At 39.1% G+C, this 16,905-nt stretch overlaps 3 protein-coding genes and 2 non-coding genes across 6 annotated transcripts; all 5 read right to left on the bottom strand.

Annotated features, from left to right (window-relative positions):
* Window positions 1–31: 31 nt before the first annotated feature.
* LOC144202860 (inter-alpha-trypsin inhibitor heavy chain H3-like) lies at window positions 32–7,383 on the bottom strand. 2 transcript variants are annotated; one of them, XM_077725920.1, is made up of 21 exons: window positions 7,372–7,383; window positions 6,890–6,913; window positions 6,287–6,441; window positions 5,987–6,091; window positions 5,751–5,913; window positions 5,563–5,673; window positions 5,204–5,332; window positions 5,000–5,116; window positions 4,596–4,764; window positions 4,401–4,526; window positions 4,119–4,300; window positions 3,623–3,808; window positions 3,385–3,524; window positions 3,037–3,197; window positions 2,549–2,575; window positions 2,351–2,407; window positions 2,143–2,256; window positions 1,795–1,996; window positions 1,244–1,416; window positions 755–866; window positions 32–664 (listed from the first exon to the last, which is right to left on the bottom strand). In XM_077725920.1, exons 1-21 carry the CDS (start codon window positions 7,381–7,383, stop codon window positions 526–528), a joined length of 2,604 nt encoding a protein of 867 aa, XP_077582046.1. In that variant the 3' UTR covers window positions 32–525. The 2 variants fall into 2 exon arrangements, with proteins under 2 accessions (XP_077582046.1, XP_077582047.1); XM_077725921.1 differs by lacking the exon at window positions 5,000–5,116.
* A 1,018-nt stretch (window positions 7,384–8,401) lies between these two features.
* mustn1b (musculoskeletal, embryonic nuclear protein 1b) lies at window positions 8,402–10,279 on the bottom strand. Its single transcript, XM_077727119.1, has 3 exons — window positions 9,950–10,279; window positions 9,751–9,874; window positions 8,402–8,958 (listed from the first exon to the last, which is right to left on the bottom strand). Exons 1-3 carry the CDS (start codon window positions 9,956–9,958, stop codon window positions 8,846–8,848), a joined length of 246 nt encoding a protein of 81 aa, XP_077583245.1. The 5' UTR covers window positions 9,959–10,279; the 3' UTR covers window positions 8,402–8,845.
* Window positions 10,280–10,537: 258 nt separating this feature from the next.
* On the bottom strand, window positions 10,538–16,749 carry stimate (STIM activating enhance). Its single transcript, XM_077727118.1, has 8 exons — window positions 15,879–16,749; window positions 15,219–15,267; window positions 14,999–15,094; window positions 14,773–14,894; window positions 14,263–14,375; window positions 13,335–13,412; window positions 13,027–13,170; window positions 10,538–11,811 (listed from the first exon to the last, which is right to left on the bottom strand). The coding sequence occupies exons 1-8, from the start codon at window positions 16,072–16,074 to the stop codon at window positions 11,698–11,700; spliced, it is 912 nt and encodes a 303-aa protein (XP_077583244.1). The 5' UTR covers window positions 16,075–16,749; the 3' UTR covers window positions 10,538–11,697.
* trnar-acg (transfer RNA arginine (anticodon ACG)) lies at window positions 12,007–12,079 on the bottom strand. Its single transcript has one exon. It is a non-coding gene; the product is annotated as a tRNA-Arg (tRNA).
* Window positions 12,543–12,615, bottom strand: trnar-acg (transfer RNA arginine (anticodon ACG)). The gene has a single exon. It is a non-coding gene; the product is annotated as a tRNA-Arg (tRNA).
* Window positions 16,750–16,905: the final 156 nt, after the last annotated feature.

Raw genomic sequence — 16,905 nt, 5'->3', positions numbered from 1 at the left:
TGGGTGAGGGATCACAATAGAATACTAGATGTGCTTTTCAGTTATGCTTCTGTATTGTGAAATAAACGTAAGAAAAGGGGCAACTGGAATGAAAGCGGTAGGATAAGAACATTTTAGGTAAATAAAATATGATGAGGGAAACAGGTTTGAAAGCATTAACAGTATGAGCATAACATGGGTTAACAATAACAATAATAAAATTAAATAGCCACATTCATTTTGGAATATCAAAATGGCCTAACGCTCAGTTTAATCCCAGATATCACAAATGCAAATATTTAAAGCACACTGTCCATTTCTATTAAAGAAAAAAATGCCATGTATGACTTTAATGCCACTTCTATTTAGCTGTCAGTGTGTATTTTATTTTTTAAAAAAAGAACATGTTCTACACTGGATGGATGAAGTATAATTGCATTTTGTGAAAAATTGCAGCTTTCATGTCCTGTGTTTAAAGCACCTTAGTGTCTGTTAAATGTCATTGTTTTCTTGTCAGAAAAGCCCAAATAATAGAGAAACAGAAGGCTAAGTACTTTGAAAGAGACCAGACACAATGTAGTCTTTGGCATCTCCATCAATGATACCTGTCCCATTATTATGAATGAACCAACAGGGAACATTCTCTCCATTCTTCACATCTCTTCTGAAATCTCTTTGCCAGCCCCTGTGGATCCAGAAAAGGCCACATTGGAAAAATGGGGTCACAGGCATAAAATAAAAAAAATCAATAAATAAAAGAATAGTGGTGTATTACCTAGTTACGGTGAGCTCTTGTCCTTTGACGTGCATAGTAGCATCTGGTTTCTCTGGGACTTCTCCTGGACGTAGGTTTGTGACCTCATATTTAATCCCGTGGTAAAATTGACCTGGCAAAGGAGTCACTCGTTCAATAATAATAATTCCAAGCACTTGGTACTGCATCTTTTCACTTTTGTGACATTAATTCACGCACTGAAACCTCTTCTCAGATGCATGAAAAAATTTAAAAAAAAAACGGCCATTCTATCTCCCATTCCCATCGATCATGTTTGTCCTAAACTGCTTTGCGAGTGAATGCGGTGACAAATTGTTCGGTAGGTGAGGGTCAGTTCTTAGTGTGTTCACAATTGCCACATTTCCTCACGTTCAACTTGATATGATCTCTTCTTGGGTGATATCACATCTGAAGTATTGTGCAACTTTTACACACATTCCTAGTTACAAAATGTGTAGGCTGTCAAATTCAGAAATGTTGCTAATATACCTAGCAGGCCATGAACAGAAGGTGACAGGATGTGGGTGTCCAGTGTGTAGAAACCCAAATAATCTCTGTGGTATGGGTGGTTCTTCCACACTTTGTGTAGTAGGATTACAAACTTGACTGAATTTTTTAGAGTTATTGTTATGCTGCGGTCCTTGATCAAGATAATATCCATTCTAGGAAGAAAGGGAAGAACAAGGAAAAAGCAGAGAGAAGGGAGAGATGTTTGTTTATTATATAATAATCGATAGTCGATAAGGTGCCTTTGAGACTATTCCATTTGACACATTTGATAGGGTGGACAGTTTTATAGCTAAATGGTAGTCATTTGTTAACACGTGCATTTGACAATTTGTGGATGTTACTTCTTCAAATGATTTAATATTTCACTATTAAAGACTACCCATGCAGAGTTCAAACATAACAAGATAACAATGATTTCTAAATATACCAATAAGTGAGCATATTGATTCTGTAAATTCAACCATTCACCCAAACTATCCACCTTTTTAGCCTTGAAATATTGATGAATATTTTGATTCACAAAAACTCACCCGTCTCCTTTGAGGGAAGTTGAATTTGACCATTGCAACTTGATCCGCTTGCCATCTTGGGACCCAATGATGCTTTTAGTGTTGACCTCCAACTTGACTCCTAAAGTTCGCTGAATTATTCCAAAACGCCAAAAGTAGGTGTAAATTTTACCGTCCACAGGAATTTGCTTGTCTCCTATAATCTGGCCATTCACCAAAATACCTAATAAATGAAGGTTGGGCATGTATGGTTAATACTGGCAAAGATTGGCATTTGACAAAGTTCACAAAATATATTTTAAAATATGTTTATAGGATGAGGAAGTGTGTATATTTTGTGATGTGATAGTAACGAGAATTTAGACGGACCTGACTTTGTGTCTTTAACCAGAGTGAAAATTGTTCCTGGTTTGTCATTAATATTAAAACACAGAGCATCATTTCTATCTGGGAGCTCTATAATGAAATGGGGGTCTCCATCCACTGCCAACAAACAAATCAAGTGAGATATCAAATGTGGTTCAGTTTCAATAGAGTAAGTAGAAGACAACATGCATCAACAATTGAGAGCACAAACCTGAGTATGAGGGTGGCATGGATGGCATGTAGTTGTAATTAGACCTTGAGACGGGGTCTGAAGGGTGATAAAAACATTTTTTTAAAGGTTTTTCATACCATCACAGAAAAAAGTACATCATTATAAATGACAGTTTTGAGAAAAACTAAATTATTAAAACAGTTACGTGTGTAAATCAAATGTAAAAAAATAACTTACAGCCTTGATCTGACCTCTGCCTTTCCGCTGTCAGGGAAGAAAGACCAATCAATTGCCATGTCACATGATTTCAAACGTTTTAGCACAGTTAGTGCATGGATAGATTTTGAATCTATCTATCTAATAATTAAATATATAGGAATAAATAACACTCTCACATTACAATTGAACAAAAAATATATATACATATATACTAAATTGATTGCAAAACTGGTACACCATTGACCTAAAGTTGTGTTTCATAGCAGAAGTCTCAAAATTTGTTAAGATTAAAAGATAATCCTATAAAGGAGTCTGCTCTTTCTGTGTAATACATCACAACAACCTGAGCCTTGCTTAGGCTACTAATTTAAATACACAAACATAAACATTGAAAATGATTGGTGCAAAGAAAGTAAGAGTGAACTGTATAAACTTCAATCCATTTTTGGGGGCAAATTGATTTTTTTAACAAGGAATTAAAAGCAAGTATACATAAAAAAATCTACCTTCAGTCAGTTTATCAGCAATTTGGGTGCTGTTTTTTCCATCCTCAGTCTCAGGTTTGATGACCACCATGGAGGTGAGTGGAGTGACAAAACTGTATTTCAAGGACATCTCCAAAGCCCTCGCTGTGGCATTAACCTTCTCCTCATTGCTCCCTTTCTTACTGTAGAAAATAACATTCACTTTAGGTGTCGCTTCAGCCATCCTGACAGAAATTGATTGCTTTCCTCACTAACAGATGGCAATATAAATTTGGAATAAAAGAGGTTTTGTTTTTGAGATTTGAGTCGTGCCACAGATCAGATCAATGCTTCATCTTATTATTATTATTATGTAGCATATTGATTTACCTCTTCTCTAGTAGTTGCTGAATGGTGAGATAAGCCCATAGACGCTCTGTGAAATCCCCAAAGATGTACCCTTCGTCGGGATAAATCGTACCCCAGTCCAGTGCAGTGGTCTGGCCCTGCACTTTAAAGTCTTTCTCAAACTGCAGGGAAAGGAAATAATTTTATCATCTCAATTTGAGCAGTAAAAAATATCTGGTGAAAACATTTAAAAAAATAAGAAAGTACAACATAGTCTCACCCCCTGGCCATACACTTCCACTATGAAGTTGTCCAAGTTATTGTCTATCAGCCGACCTGCCACTACAATCTCGGAGCCATTAAATAACTGGCTAAAGTGGTTGGTGGTAAGGAAGTCCACTGCGTTGCTGGGGTAACGTAAATCCACCTGAGAAAGTAATGGGCTGGACACCTCCTCAAAGAAGCCCTGGAATAGATGAACATATGCAGTAATATTTCCTCTTGATTGGATGAGAATATAACACATCAAATGCAACATTTCATGTATGTTGACATCAAGGTTAAGTTCCAACTCATGTTAGGCGACAGGCTTATTCCCAGTGGTGAAAGGCACAAATTGAACTTGTTCTGATATTGTGTGGCACAAGACAACTACTCAGTTCCTGTGATTCTTGGTGTTGTCTCATCTCTCATCTCAATTTCTAAACCGCATTATCTTCACTAGGGTCATACTACAGTATGCATTGTAAATTACATAGTATGTAGTTTTGCTCTACCTTTAGTTGCAGAGTAGCATCTGACCCCTCAAAAATTCTGCGGGCAATTCCTTTGTTGTGCTGACTGAGTGTATCCAAGAAGTTGTATTCCACACCGTTTCCAAATCCCAGACTAAACAGAGACATGTTTCCGCCATTGACAGCATGTATATTGTCATTTATCCTTCTTGGATCGGTCTCACCTTTATAAAAGACCAAATGCTTCTATTTAGGGCTAAACGCCTATAAATGAGAGATTGGTAAATAAAAAACATTCAGGCAAAAGAAAGACAATATATTTACCCGAATTTGGCATTCCATCGGTGAGTAAAATGATCATGTCAATGCTTCTTTCTGGGACCCTTTTCTCCGCTTTGTCTCTCATCAGCATTTGCACACCTTTTAACAATCCACCATTTATATCAGTGCCTAAAAAGACAAAATACAATGAGAAAAGCCTTTACATGTTCATAAAATAATTTTTCCCATTCCTTTCACCTCCTCGGCTAGTCAAAGTCTGTACATATTTTACGGCTTCAACCAAGTTCTCCTTTGTTGCTTTGGTCAGTGTTTCCTTCCAGCTGTTGATTATGTCATCAAACTCAACAATGGCAAAGTAGTCTTCTTCTTGAAGATCTCCAAGGATGGCTTGCATTGCCTCTCGGGTCTGGAAAGAAAACATGCAAGTGAATCATTTCTTACGCGCATACACACTCCAAGCCTTGGAGCTTCACCAATCAGACATGAATGGGAAATTCTATGTTTTCTAAGAGTGCCCACTCCCTGGCCTATTCAGAGGGAATGAGTGGTGCCACATTGATTGGACATGTATGACATCAACAGTTTCCATAGTGACCCTCAAAGACGAACAGTTCTAATAGTCTTACAACAGTCGGTCTTACCTGTTGCATTTTAATTCCATACATTGAGCCACTTCTATCAATTACAAACACTACATTTGTTGGCACTCTTTCCAAGTTGGGTGGTGCAAAAAAGTGCACAAAATATCCATTGATGATCTAAGAGGCAGAAAAATTATTTAGATCTACTGACAAGTACACCGTTGCGATCATAACAGTCCAATAAGAAAAATTAAAATGGTTGACCTGAATTTCCCCAAGGTTTGTTGCATGGTTCACATCATATTTGATGATAAAATCTCCATCAATCAGTGTTCCATCACAGCTTGGACATTTTCTCTGTTGTTCCATAGTTGGTGAGAAAAGAATATGTGCCTGGAAGTAGCATAAAATTGATGAATCAATTTGTGAATGAAAATCACAGGGTTGTGATATTGGTTACATGGCTTAGGTGTCAACTTTTAGATTGCTGTCCACTGTAGTGACCACTATCCTTGAAAGGATTAAAGGCAAATTTGCTATTGCAAATCGTGCAGAAAAATGTGTTGCATGTTGGTCCACATCCAGAAATGTGAGCTAAAGACAGTATCAAAGAGAAACAATACCTTCTTCTCTGTGACAGTTTTCTCCACCAGTGGAAGCAGCTCATTCGACAGGAATGTCGCATGGGCATCAACGAACAAAATACCTTGAGGTTCGTAGATATTTACAACAATCTGACACAAACATGGAGAGAAACCGTAAAATTGTAGTATTTTCAAATAAGACCATCATTGCCTCAAGCTGCATTAACCTGAAACTCCTGGACCAGTTGTTTAAGTTTCAATCGGCTCATAAACTCGTAGTTTCCCAGTTTCCTCTGAAGGAGCTCCTCGTGGGTCAAAACAAAAGTAACATTACTTTTTGCTGCAATGTTGACAGACACTGAAAACTTCTCCATCTTCCTTCCAGAAGCCCTTGATTGAAGCACAACCATAAGACATTAATAAGACGAGGCAGGGAAAATCCCATTTGTGTCGGTCGTCTTACTTGACCAGTCCAGCCGTTCGTCCCATAGAAACCGCCTTCTGATACTCTTTTTTGGCTTTCCCTTTTTCTTTCACCTCCCCAACATAAACTTGACCATCAATTTCCCTGAGAAAAGCAAAGTATGTTTAGAACCAATGTCATTTTTCTATTAAGTACGATAATTCACAATATTTTACTGTGGCCAATGTCTCCGTTGTCAATTGTCAAAGAACTAACTATAGATTTTGTTCTAAGTACACTTGTGTTTGTGAGCCCTGTGCAAAATTATCTTTATAAGCAATTGAAAAGATGGGACTTTACATGGTGAAATTGGTGATGAAGGCCGTCTTTGGGAGGTCCATTTCAAAAAATATTTCCTGGGAGATGTTGGCTTTGTTTAAAGTCATGGAGGTTATGACAGTGTGAGCGAAACGAGAGGTCACAGCACAGTCCACTTTCACGCTGTGCACCTCCACCTGAAATTAAAAGGAGAATATGAGAAAAAGTCTTTTGAACGTTCAAGTGATAACTTTGTTATTTCTTTTGCGGTCCTTTTAATCACATATAACAATGTCCTTGCAGTTTCTTAAATATCGTATTTTCCAGAAAACTGGTTGCATTTGACTTTGGCTGGGTCTGCGACTAATAGACTGAAGTGCGACTTGGCATGTTTTTTTTCTCACGCTGACCACTGACAGTCTGTTATGTTATTTTTAAGCTATAGTTAAGTAAAAAATTACATTCTTGAAAATGCAACTTATATGTCAGTCCCAACTGTTCTTTTCTCCTCCTCATCGTGTATTCTTTAGCTGGTGCGAATTGTACTCAAGTGCGACTAAAAAATAAGCAAATGCCTGCTGATAAATATATATTACAATAGAAAAGGAAGTAGAACATATACATTCCATTGAATTATTTACTCACAGTAGAATCCAGAGTACTTCTTTTCTGTGAAAAAGAAATGGACAGTTACATATTCTGATAAGCAGACCAATTAACCACATTCATGCTAAACCCTCACAAAAACGTTAAGCAGACCACTCTATGACTCATTTGTTGTTTTTTCAACAGAAAACTGCAAAGGCAGACCTACAAGTTATGATCAACCCAATTTTATCTGCAAATATCATATGTCAATTCATTTTTGTGTTTTTTAGGGGGAGGGAACATTGTACTTCCATGCAAGATCATTTTTAAATTTCTGATTGAATGGACAAGCAAATAAACAAACACAAAAATAAAAACACAAACGTAAACACTGATCAGTGTAGTAAATGAACAAGGTCGAACACAAATAAACCATTTTTTACAATGTTAATAAATAATACATGTATTTAATATACTGTTTGTGTATACAGTTTAAGTGATTACTAAGGCAAGGTACAACAATAGTGTTTGTCAAATACCTGTCGTGGCATGGCATGATGTCCTTCCTACAAACATAAACACAAACATAGCAGACAAGGATGAGGGAAAGAAATCTGTAAACATTCCTGAAATGCTCCAAATCTTCATAACCTGTACCCAAAAATGAATCCTGCAGAGCACACCACAAGTCCAAACATTACCTTGCCAGCATTGCCTGGTCCAGGGATGACCAAATCACCGTGAGCCACCCAAAGGCAGGCGCTGCCCCATAGCAGCAGTAGTCGAAGAGTCATTGCTCCTGACATGACCAATGCTCAACTGAACACAGGCTTGCTTCAACACTGAAATAAGCACTCTTGCCAAGGGGTGGGACACTGTGCTGACCAACTAACTGGAGGCCAAAAGGTGGACGCTTTGGTCTCAGGAAAGAAAACATGCAGGTGTTTGCACCCTGGATTTTGGTCTGTGTGTTTACTCGATTTCGCTGCCAAAAGCCAAGTTTTCTGCAAAGTCAACAGTATTATAAATTCATATGCTGTATAAATGCTACGGCAGTTTACATTGAGACATACCTGCGCATTTGCTATGCAAAGCAGGTAAAATGTTTGCATGTTCTTCCTGGGCCTGCGTGGGTTTTCTCCAGGTACTCCGTTTCCCTCCCACATTCCAAAGCCATGCATATTAGGCTGATTGGACACTCTAAATTGCCCCTAGGTATGAGTATGAGTGTGAATGGTTGTTTGTCTGCCCTGCGATGGGCTGGCCACCAATTAAGGGTCTCCCCCGCTTCTGGCCCAAAGTCAGCCGGCATAGGCTCCAGCACACCCCGCGATCCTAGTGAGGATAAAGAGGTTAAGACAATGAGATGAAATGTACATTAGTTGATTCAGTTTAACAACACTGGGGGGTTTTAGCATGAACTGCCTTTTATTTTATATATATATTTTTTGCAGTCATTCTATTAGTTCAGTTCAAAAACGACAGCCCACACACTCAGTGGTGTGACTCAGTGTATGACGTAGTATGTGTTTATGTCCTTTCCCAGCATGCGAATATAGTGTAGCCCTGTTCAAAGTTCCTTTCATATTTTCATCATTTAATCCCAACAAGGTGCTACATTCAGCATAATTTAAGGTCCAGTTCGCAAACTATACTTGTTTCAATGTTTCATTGTCATTAGGCAGAGACATTTTGAAAAGTGCCATGTCTTAATTAGAAAGAAAAAAGTTTTAAGACAATTTAACAAAGCAGAAAATGTACAAACGGAAGGGAAAATGTAGTGGGATAAATATGGGAGCACTAATACGCTAGAGTGTGACTGAGTCAGATCGATGCAATGTGCAAAATCCAAAGTACATCAACTGTTGATTTACTAAAACTCCGCTTTTGTCAATACAAATGTCTTCTGGGCTTCCTTTTAATGATTTCTGGGAGGAAACATGTAAATCTATCACAAAGTACTGATTTGTCTACAGTGCGAGTGTTTTTTTTAACAAATACTGCAATGAGGGGCTACTTGTTGAAGACACTGGGTCCCATGGCTTTGGCTGCAGGCTTTTCCAAGGATGTCTCAGTCCCTGTTCTTACATTGCAAAACACTGATGGTGCAACTTTGCCCACTCGCTCTGAAATTAAATAAATAAATAAATAAACTTAAAAAAAAAAAAGAGGACAGCAGTTGGCACAGTAAGCATGTGGGAGACAAACTTAAAAGTTCATGCAAACAAGGTGGACCTTATTGGCTCCAATAGTTTGAACATGTTTGATAGGATGAGTAAAGGGAGTAAATATACCAACCGCATTGAAAAAGAAATTAATGGCGTGTATAGGTTTGGGACTTATGTCCTTTGGGATTTCAGATAGCCAGAACTCACCTACTCATTTATTTTCAACACCACAACCGGCCAAATCTGGTCCTCAAGAGCCCCTATCCATTCTGTTTTCCATGTCACCCTCCATCAACATACCTGAATCAAATAATCAGGATCGGTATGAAGCTTCTGGACAGCTTGCTGATGAGTAGCATTTGATTCAGGTGTGGTAGAGGAGGGACATATGGAAAACAGACAGTATAGGGGCTTTCGAGGACCGGTATCCTGGCTTAGTCTGTCTTAGGTCATGGGTTGAAGGCTTTTGATGCAACTGGACTTTTAAAAAAGTGTGGATTCAGTATATTTTAGAAAAAAAACACACTACATATTTTTTGAATTTAAAACAATACTTGAAATATAAGAAACATCAAAATAAATTGGAGAGCCAAAAACCGCATACATCTTGTACTTATAAAAGAAACCAGTAAGGTAGCTGCATGATTTAATACTACCATAGAAGTTAGGATTTGGCGCTCTTTTGAGAGTGCCTGGTCTCCCTTAGACAACTACAATGAGGAAAAGAAAAGAACAAGATGTTAGACTTACCACACTCCGCCATGACCTCATAGGTCTTACTCTTGACTTCACCCCTCAGGCCCAGTTTGCTGCGGGCTCCTTTCAGGTCCTCCTCCTTCATGGGTGGACGCTTCTTCTTTATCACTTCGCCTTGCTAGGAAGGGTAAAATTTCAAATGGGAGCAAGCAAGTGTTGAAAGATGTCAAAATCAACTAAAAATTAACTTTACCTCCGACATCTTCCTCTTGGTGTCTCTTGTCTTCTGTGTCGTCTCCACGCCTTGGGTGTCTTTTACCCCCGGCAAGCCTGACGTGATATATATAGTACAGTTACAGACGCTCTGTCCATTGGTGCCTGTTGTCAAGGGAGTATTTTTAGGCTTGACGTGAGGGATGAGGCAGCTGGACAGTCTCCAGTATAAACAATGATTATTTTACAGGCCAAAAGTAAAACGGGTCTTCCCTCACCACCTCTCAGGATTCTCAAAGTGGTTAAGATGACGTGTTTTATAAATGCACTTGACTCATTGAGGGGAAATCTGCCATGAAGCAAATGCTTGCTACAACTACATTACTAGATTAAAAAAAACTGAAATTTAAATTATAATACTATTTATATACACCTTATATGTACCTTCATTTTCAGACTTAAAGCTGCTACTTTTTCCTCCATCCCAATTTGAGGACTATAATAATATGGTGTCTTTTATGTGGATTTTACACACGAATGAGCTCCATGATGTCTGATGTCACTATACTAAAAATAAAGTATGTTATAAATTACAATTATCTGAACACGAGCAAAATAGTACCAAAACTTTACCACAGTCAATCACAATCTTTATTGGAAATGTTCTTTTCTCATGATATTGTAGTACCTTTCCCTCGCTCATGAAACATCACAATGCAGGTCCTTGTCATGGTCATAATAAACACACCAAATATTTCCCTCCATTCAAATAAAATCTCTTAATTGAGTAACCAAGAAATTCTCTACAACAGCACTCAGTCACAGTTAATATAACCCCCGTTTACGTACTTTTAAAGGGCTGCGTCATTCACATAAACCGCAAACACACAGGCATATATTTGATATAAATGCCCTTTCTCTAAACTGTTTGGTCCACAGTCACTTTAACAGTATTGAGGTCTGTCTATGCATGTAACATTCTTCAAATCAGAGCCTCCAGAATGCCTCACAGTGCCTGAATGATGAACAACTGGGTGGTCTGGTTAACCCAAACAAGATCACAGCAAACTAACAAAACATCTGCTGGTAATGTAGCTCGAGCACAGGTTTGTGCCAAACAAACAAAAAACATTATAATCAATTGTGCAACACAAATCTGGGAGAAAGAACACTTTTGGAGCAAAGCACAGTGAATCAATCTTATGTCCCACGAATAAATCCTGTTGGAAAAATGATACAGGAGAGCAGATGCTAAAATCCTCCAAAAAATTGAAAAGTGAAATTGTAGTACGTATTTGTGGATTTTTAGGAAAACCTGCAATGACTCCACGTGCTGTTTTGTTATTAAAAGTTCATTCTTTTGCATACTGTACCGCTGTGGGGTACCTCCAAGATGAGTATCATTCACCAAAGTCAAGTGTATAATTGTGCTGAAAACTCCTCCGATCCCAAAGAGTCACTCGCAATGTCCATGGTGGTACATTGACACATGATCACAAATGGAATCTATATCAAGAATACAGGACAACAAAGAAGATAGCATTTGTGTGGTGATACACTGTAGTAAACCTGATCATACGTATTGTATTTTCCTACAAGTATTATACTCACAGCACACACACTCAGGTTTGTCCTGTTAAAACGCAAAACATGAAAACCAGCCCAAGTGTTTAACCTGCTGGAGTCAATGAGGATTTTAAAGGGGTTCCTATTTAAGAAAGGAATGAGTCCGTGATGGAAGTGTGCAGAATCCACTTAACTGGTAGCACTTTTAATCGATGTGTTGGGTCAAACAGGGATTCCCATACGTAGCTTTTTCTTCTTAACCGTCTTCAGACCCGTGAGTCGCCGAACATCGTCTTCGTCCGATTCGTCCATTTCATCATCAGCTGAGAAAAGTATCTAAGAAAAAAAAAGAGAGACAATTGAAAAGGAGAATTAGGAGTAGAAAGCAGGTTCCTAAAGAATCACAAACCAATTTCTGTCAAAAGTGATGTTAGAATATATTAATCAGCCTTCTTTCAAGCTTTTGGGAAAATGTAAAGAATTATGAAGGATGCTCATCAAAAAAAAAAAAAAAAGGTCATGGAAAAAATCCGAGCCAGCCAGGAGTCGAACCTAGAATCTTCTGATCCGTAGTCAGACGCGTTATCCATTGCGCCACTGGCCCTGTGCAAATGACCAGCCTAGCTTTGCAAATTTCAGGACACAAGCCCATCCCCCACATATTGTAGCAGAGATGGACACAGCCATTCACATTGTGACAAGTCCTTTGTGTGCAATTCTTTGAGCATTCATGTGGGAATGGTTACTACACACAAATATACAGATTTGTATATTTTGGGATACTCACTAGTAGATCGTCAACTTTTGACCATTGCTGATCGCTATAATTGATTTGTGATTATATCTGGAAATATGACACCAGAGGAGGCAACTTTGTAGGTGGAAGAAATGCATTAAAAAACATATCACGTATAGTCAAGCGGGAAAAGGTAAACAAATTAAAATCACTGCTACTACCGTTCATGAAAGACTAACATTATGTAGGGAAATATGATGGTCACTGCCTCGTCATCATTTGGCTAACTCCTGTTTCTATTCAAGCCACCCCCATCCCACAAAAAAGCAGACGAGCCAGCCAGGAGTCGAACCTAGAATCTTCTGATCCGTAGTCAGACGCGTTATCCATTGCGCCACTGGCCCCGGATAACTAACAACTCCATTGGTGCAAATCAATGAAGGCCGCTTCAACTAAAAGGCACATTTTTTGTGAGATGAGTATGGATGTTGGATGGGTAATTTAGATATATGAAGCAAGTTTTCAGTTATCCAGCCATCTGTGTTTTTTTTAGAGCAAGATGACTTAAGAACAACAGAATGTCTATTATTTTGACCACTTTACTTATATTTGCTCCTCTCAGCTTTAAAGGCCAACAAAAATAGGACATGTAGGGACCTTCCACTAGTACACTGCAATGTTTCACAAACTACTGAAATACATAATGTCAAATTGTGGAAAACTGTTGCCACAATTCATGTAAAAGAAGTTATGAAAACGATAACCGCAGAACAATGTGGTGACATGCATCTTGACTCAGCTTCAGGGGTACTAACCTCTGACTCGGAATCGTCGTGGGACAGAGCTCGTCTGTACCGCACCTTCCCATTCCCTCGTGAGTCTTCTTCCCTCTCTTCCAACTTCGCTTTGGTCCTATGCTTTTTCATGAGAAAATTGTCGACCACCCAAAACATAAGCGCCTGGGAAAAAGAAGTGGAAATCTCATCCGGCACTTTTGAATATAAGTGATAAATGAAATGGTACGATATGGTATTGTACAGCAATATAAGATCCCGTGTCGTGCTGAAAAGAAAGAAAGCGTGCATAAAAATCAGGAACACATTGAGAGAAATGTCATGCTTACGTTAACGAAGAATGGAACGATGAGCATGACAATGGCCAGTTCCAAGTTTGGATTTTCTATAGGGTTGTGGAGTGCCAGCTGCAACACACAATTAACATAAACACTTATATAGGCAAAAAAAAATACATACATTCCAAGTGTCCTAATCGTTGACTGCACATTTCATGGATAATACCGGGAATAATTTAATTAACACTAACTGTCATAAAGCGGAGACGTTAACTAATACATAACTGAGAGACATTCAGGAAAACATTTAAACATTATAAAATTGATAATACACAGTCCAAAATAGTCTTTCAAGTAAAAGTATGTGTGGATCAAGAATAAACAAGCCACTCTGACTCAGCTGGTTTATTTAACATTGATGGCTTCTGGCTGAGCTCTCAGCTCTGGAAAAAGTTAAGCCTCTGTGTGTTCAGTCAAAGGGCAGCCTGTAGAGTGCACACCTAAAGCAATGAACACACAACACTTCCTGAAAAATTGAAAGGTCTGGGGTCAGTCTCAATATCTAATGGGTTCTTCCTTGGTCCCATGAAAAGCAGGTAGTGGTTGCGTAATTCAGCAAATAAACGCACCTAGATAGGAATGACAACATAACCTCAGGGTCAAAATTTGGGGAGGAGACTCTGTGTGCCTGTTATAAGGATTCTAAGGGCCCATAATTGACACATGGCCACGAAAATAGAATGATACATTTCAGTATAGCAACTAAGGACAGTTGACCCAACATTGAGTTAGTGGAAAGGGGATGTTTGAAGACCATTTTAAATCATTAAGAGTCCACCTGTATTTGTGACCTACCTGTATGTGCATTAAAAATACCTTTACAATTGGAATTTAGCAATGCTTATCAAATGTAATCAGGAGGGGAGTGGTAAAGCAACGTTCATTTCCATCACGATTGTTCAATATCCTTAACACTGACCTTCTTCCATATGGGGATGAGGAGGACGAGCATTATCAGGACTTTCTCAATCATCATAATGAGAATGTAGAGTATACACTGACCCAACCATGCTGTGCATTGGATAGGCTCACCTTAACAACACACAAAAAAATATATATCAAAACAAAGCAAGGTGATTAGATTTTTTTATATATATTTTGGGGGAATCCTCGGTATAAAACACAGATCCTCTTTACCTAAGCAGAATTTGGAAGGAGAATGTTGCACCGTTTATCACTAATCACTATCGCTCACAGATTTGTAATTAGAACATTAAATTGATGGTTTTGTGCCATTTTTTTACACTGAAAAATAAAATGTCAGGACAATTATGTTTGTATGAATAGTTAATGAGTATTTTACAGAAGTGTATGAAATCAGATAATGCATTGTAGGGGTTTTCTGCCCTCTGTTGGACATGAGGGGAATTAAAAGTATACACTGCGGGACACACACCCATGCACACACACACCCATGCACACACCTCACCATATTCTCCAAAGCGGAGAGACTCCCATTGCCTCCACTCCACAACTGCACTGATGGCTCGTACGCCGCCGTAGATGAACAACATGCCAAGAGAGGCATCTAATAGGAAGTTAATGAGGTATCTAGATCGAAAGATAGAAAGATCGAGTTTGAAATGGCCTTAGTGCCAAGATGTCGATTCCAATGTGCTGTATCACTAAAACTCTAAACAAAGGGGGTGACTCACAGCGAGCAGGGATCCTCCTCGGTAAGGTCTGAAAGGTAAACATTGGCAAAGTGGATGAAGAGCATTCCAATAGCTTGTTTGGAAGTATCCAGAAACCTACAAAAGATTTGAATGTATAAGCAAATCATATGAAGAGATGCATGGACAATTTGGAACATTTGTAATATTATGCACTTCATTTGAAGAAAGCCGTAGAAAATATTTACAGCCAAGAACATACCAGATTTTCCAAGGTCTCCTCTCATGTTTGGGCTCCCGGAGGCGTTTCACTATGCAGAAATGAGACGTGATGTAATTAGTTTGGAAAAAGTAATGGCTTAACCATCCATCCAAGATATAAACAAATAAAAGGTACATTAAATGTGCACTAGGCTGAGTTATAACCAATTTACCTTTGCATTTACATTTGTCCTTCGCAAAACCACAAAGTTACTAAAGTCTAATTAAGGCCCATGAGGGGAATTTATACTCCAGGCTGTCACATTATGTTGTGAGCAGCAAGTGTGACATCAGAGAGAACACACCCAGTACACACCCAGGCTTTAATGTGTGAATCCAAGGTCTCACTTTCTCTCTCTCTCTCGCTCTGAAACACATATAATTCCTTCTCATACTGAAACAGTCCTCAGTGCACTCTCTACAAAAGTCTCCACTGTGGCGGGACAGAGTCGTTTAGTCACACAGATGTCAGTGCCGTGCCAGACACGAACTCAATGGACTTAGAGTTCTGTTAAGTGGCACTTTCCAATCAGTTTCAACCTGAAACGCTCCCGTATTTTAGTATGTATTTTCCCCTTTCAAATCTGAAGACCACAATCACATGTATGTGAGATGCTTCTTGTTTGTGTAGTTGGAGTTAGTCGCTTGGGGCCATACTCACACATGAGAATGCTGAAAGCCATTACAGCCAGGAGTCCTTGAAGGAAGATCCCAAAAGAGTCCATCAGTGCGCCATTCTCACAACCCTTGTTCTCTGGAGCAGGGGTCGGTCCCGAGGACGTGTTGATGAGGGACACTGCAGACAGTCCTGTCCCATCTCCCCGCTCGGACAGTGTGTGCACTCCACTATCAGCCATCGCTTAAAAGCTACGGGCCAAATAGGGGTTGGGGGACACTTTGGAATGTTTCTCCTGCCTCACAGGCCGTGGACTACTCAGTCCTGCCCGGCTGCGGCAGATGTTGGTCAGCTAATCGATAGAGTAAACGGCGCAATCTTGTGGGGGAGATGGATACCTCTCATTCTTAATCTCCCGATTCAGACATGGCTGAAGTTCTTCGAAACTCCAACTTTTAAATGAACGTTGTTAGGTAACATGGAGAGCAACTTAAAAAGGGTTCGGCGGATGCGCAACATCCGCTGGATCGAGTCAGGAACTCAACCAAGTCACTGAGATGAACCGGAGTAATTCAGATGTAGTAAACATGCTTCTATTTCGATAAGAAGATCGTTGAATAAGAAAGGAGAACTAAGCAACAACAACCGCGCAAGTGACAGAGTAATGCATCTTTACTAGCGCAACTACTTAGCTCCAGGCTAACTATTCAGAACCGGCTACGCTCATATAAACAAACCACATTTCTTGATGGATGCGTCGATGGCATTTGGGTGCGCTCTGAACCCGACAACAGATCTCGTTCCGTGTGCTGTAAAAAGGTGAAAAGATGTGGGAAGATAAATAATTTGCAGGTCATGGCTCGCTTGCATCCTGCAGCTTCTCTACAAAACCGGGTGGCCACTCATGTTGACAGATGAAGTCACGTGTTCCACGCAACTACGAAATGTACTCTGGGAAATGCAGTTAATAAAGAGGGATTTTATCAAACTGAGTGCTGTTTTAATTTTGTCATTCTTTAATTAAGGTAGTCCTCAATTTACTTGTTTTTCATCATTATTTGCATCATTGATT

Source organism: Stigmatopora nigra, chromosome 10, assembly GCF_051989575.1.
Source record: "Stigmatopora nigra isolate UIUO_SnigA chromosome 10, RoL_Snig_1.1, whole genome shotgun sequence".
Lineage (NCBI taxonomy): Eukaryota > Metazoa > Chordata > Actinopteri > Syngnathiformes > Syngnathidae > Stigmatopora > Stigmatopora nigra.
The sequence above is the reverse complement of the archived record's forward strand: the minus strand, read 5'-3'. Positions and strand labels throughout refer to the sequence as shown.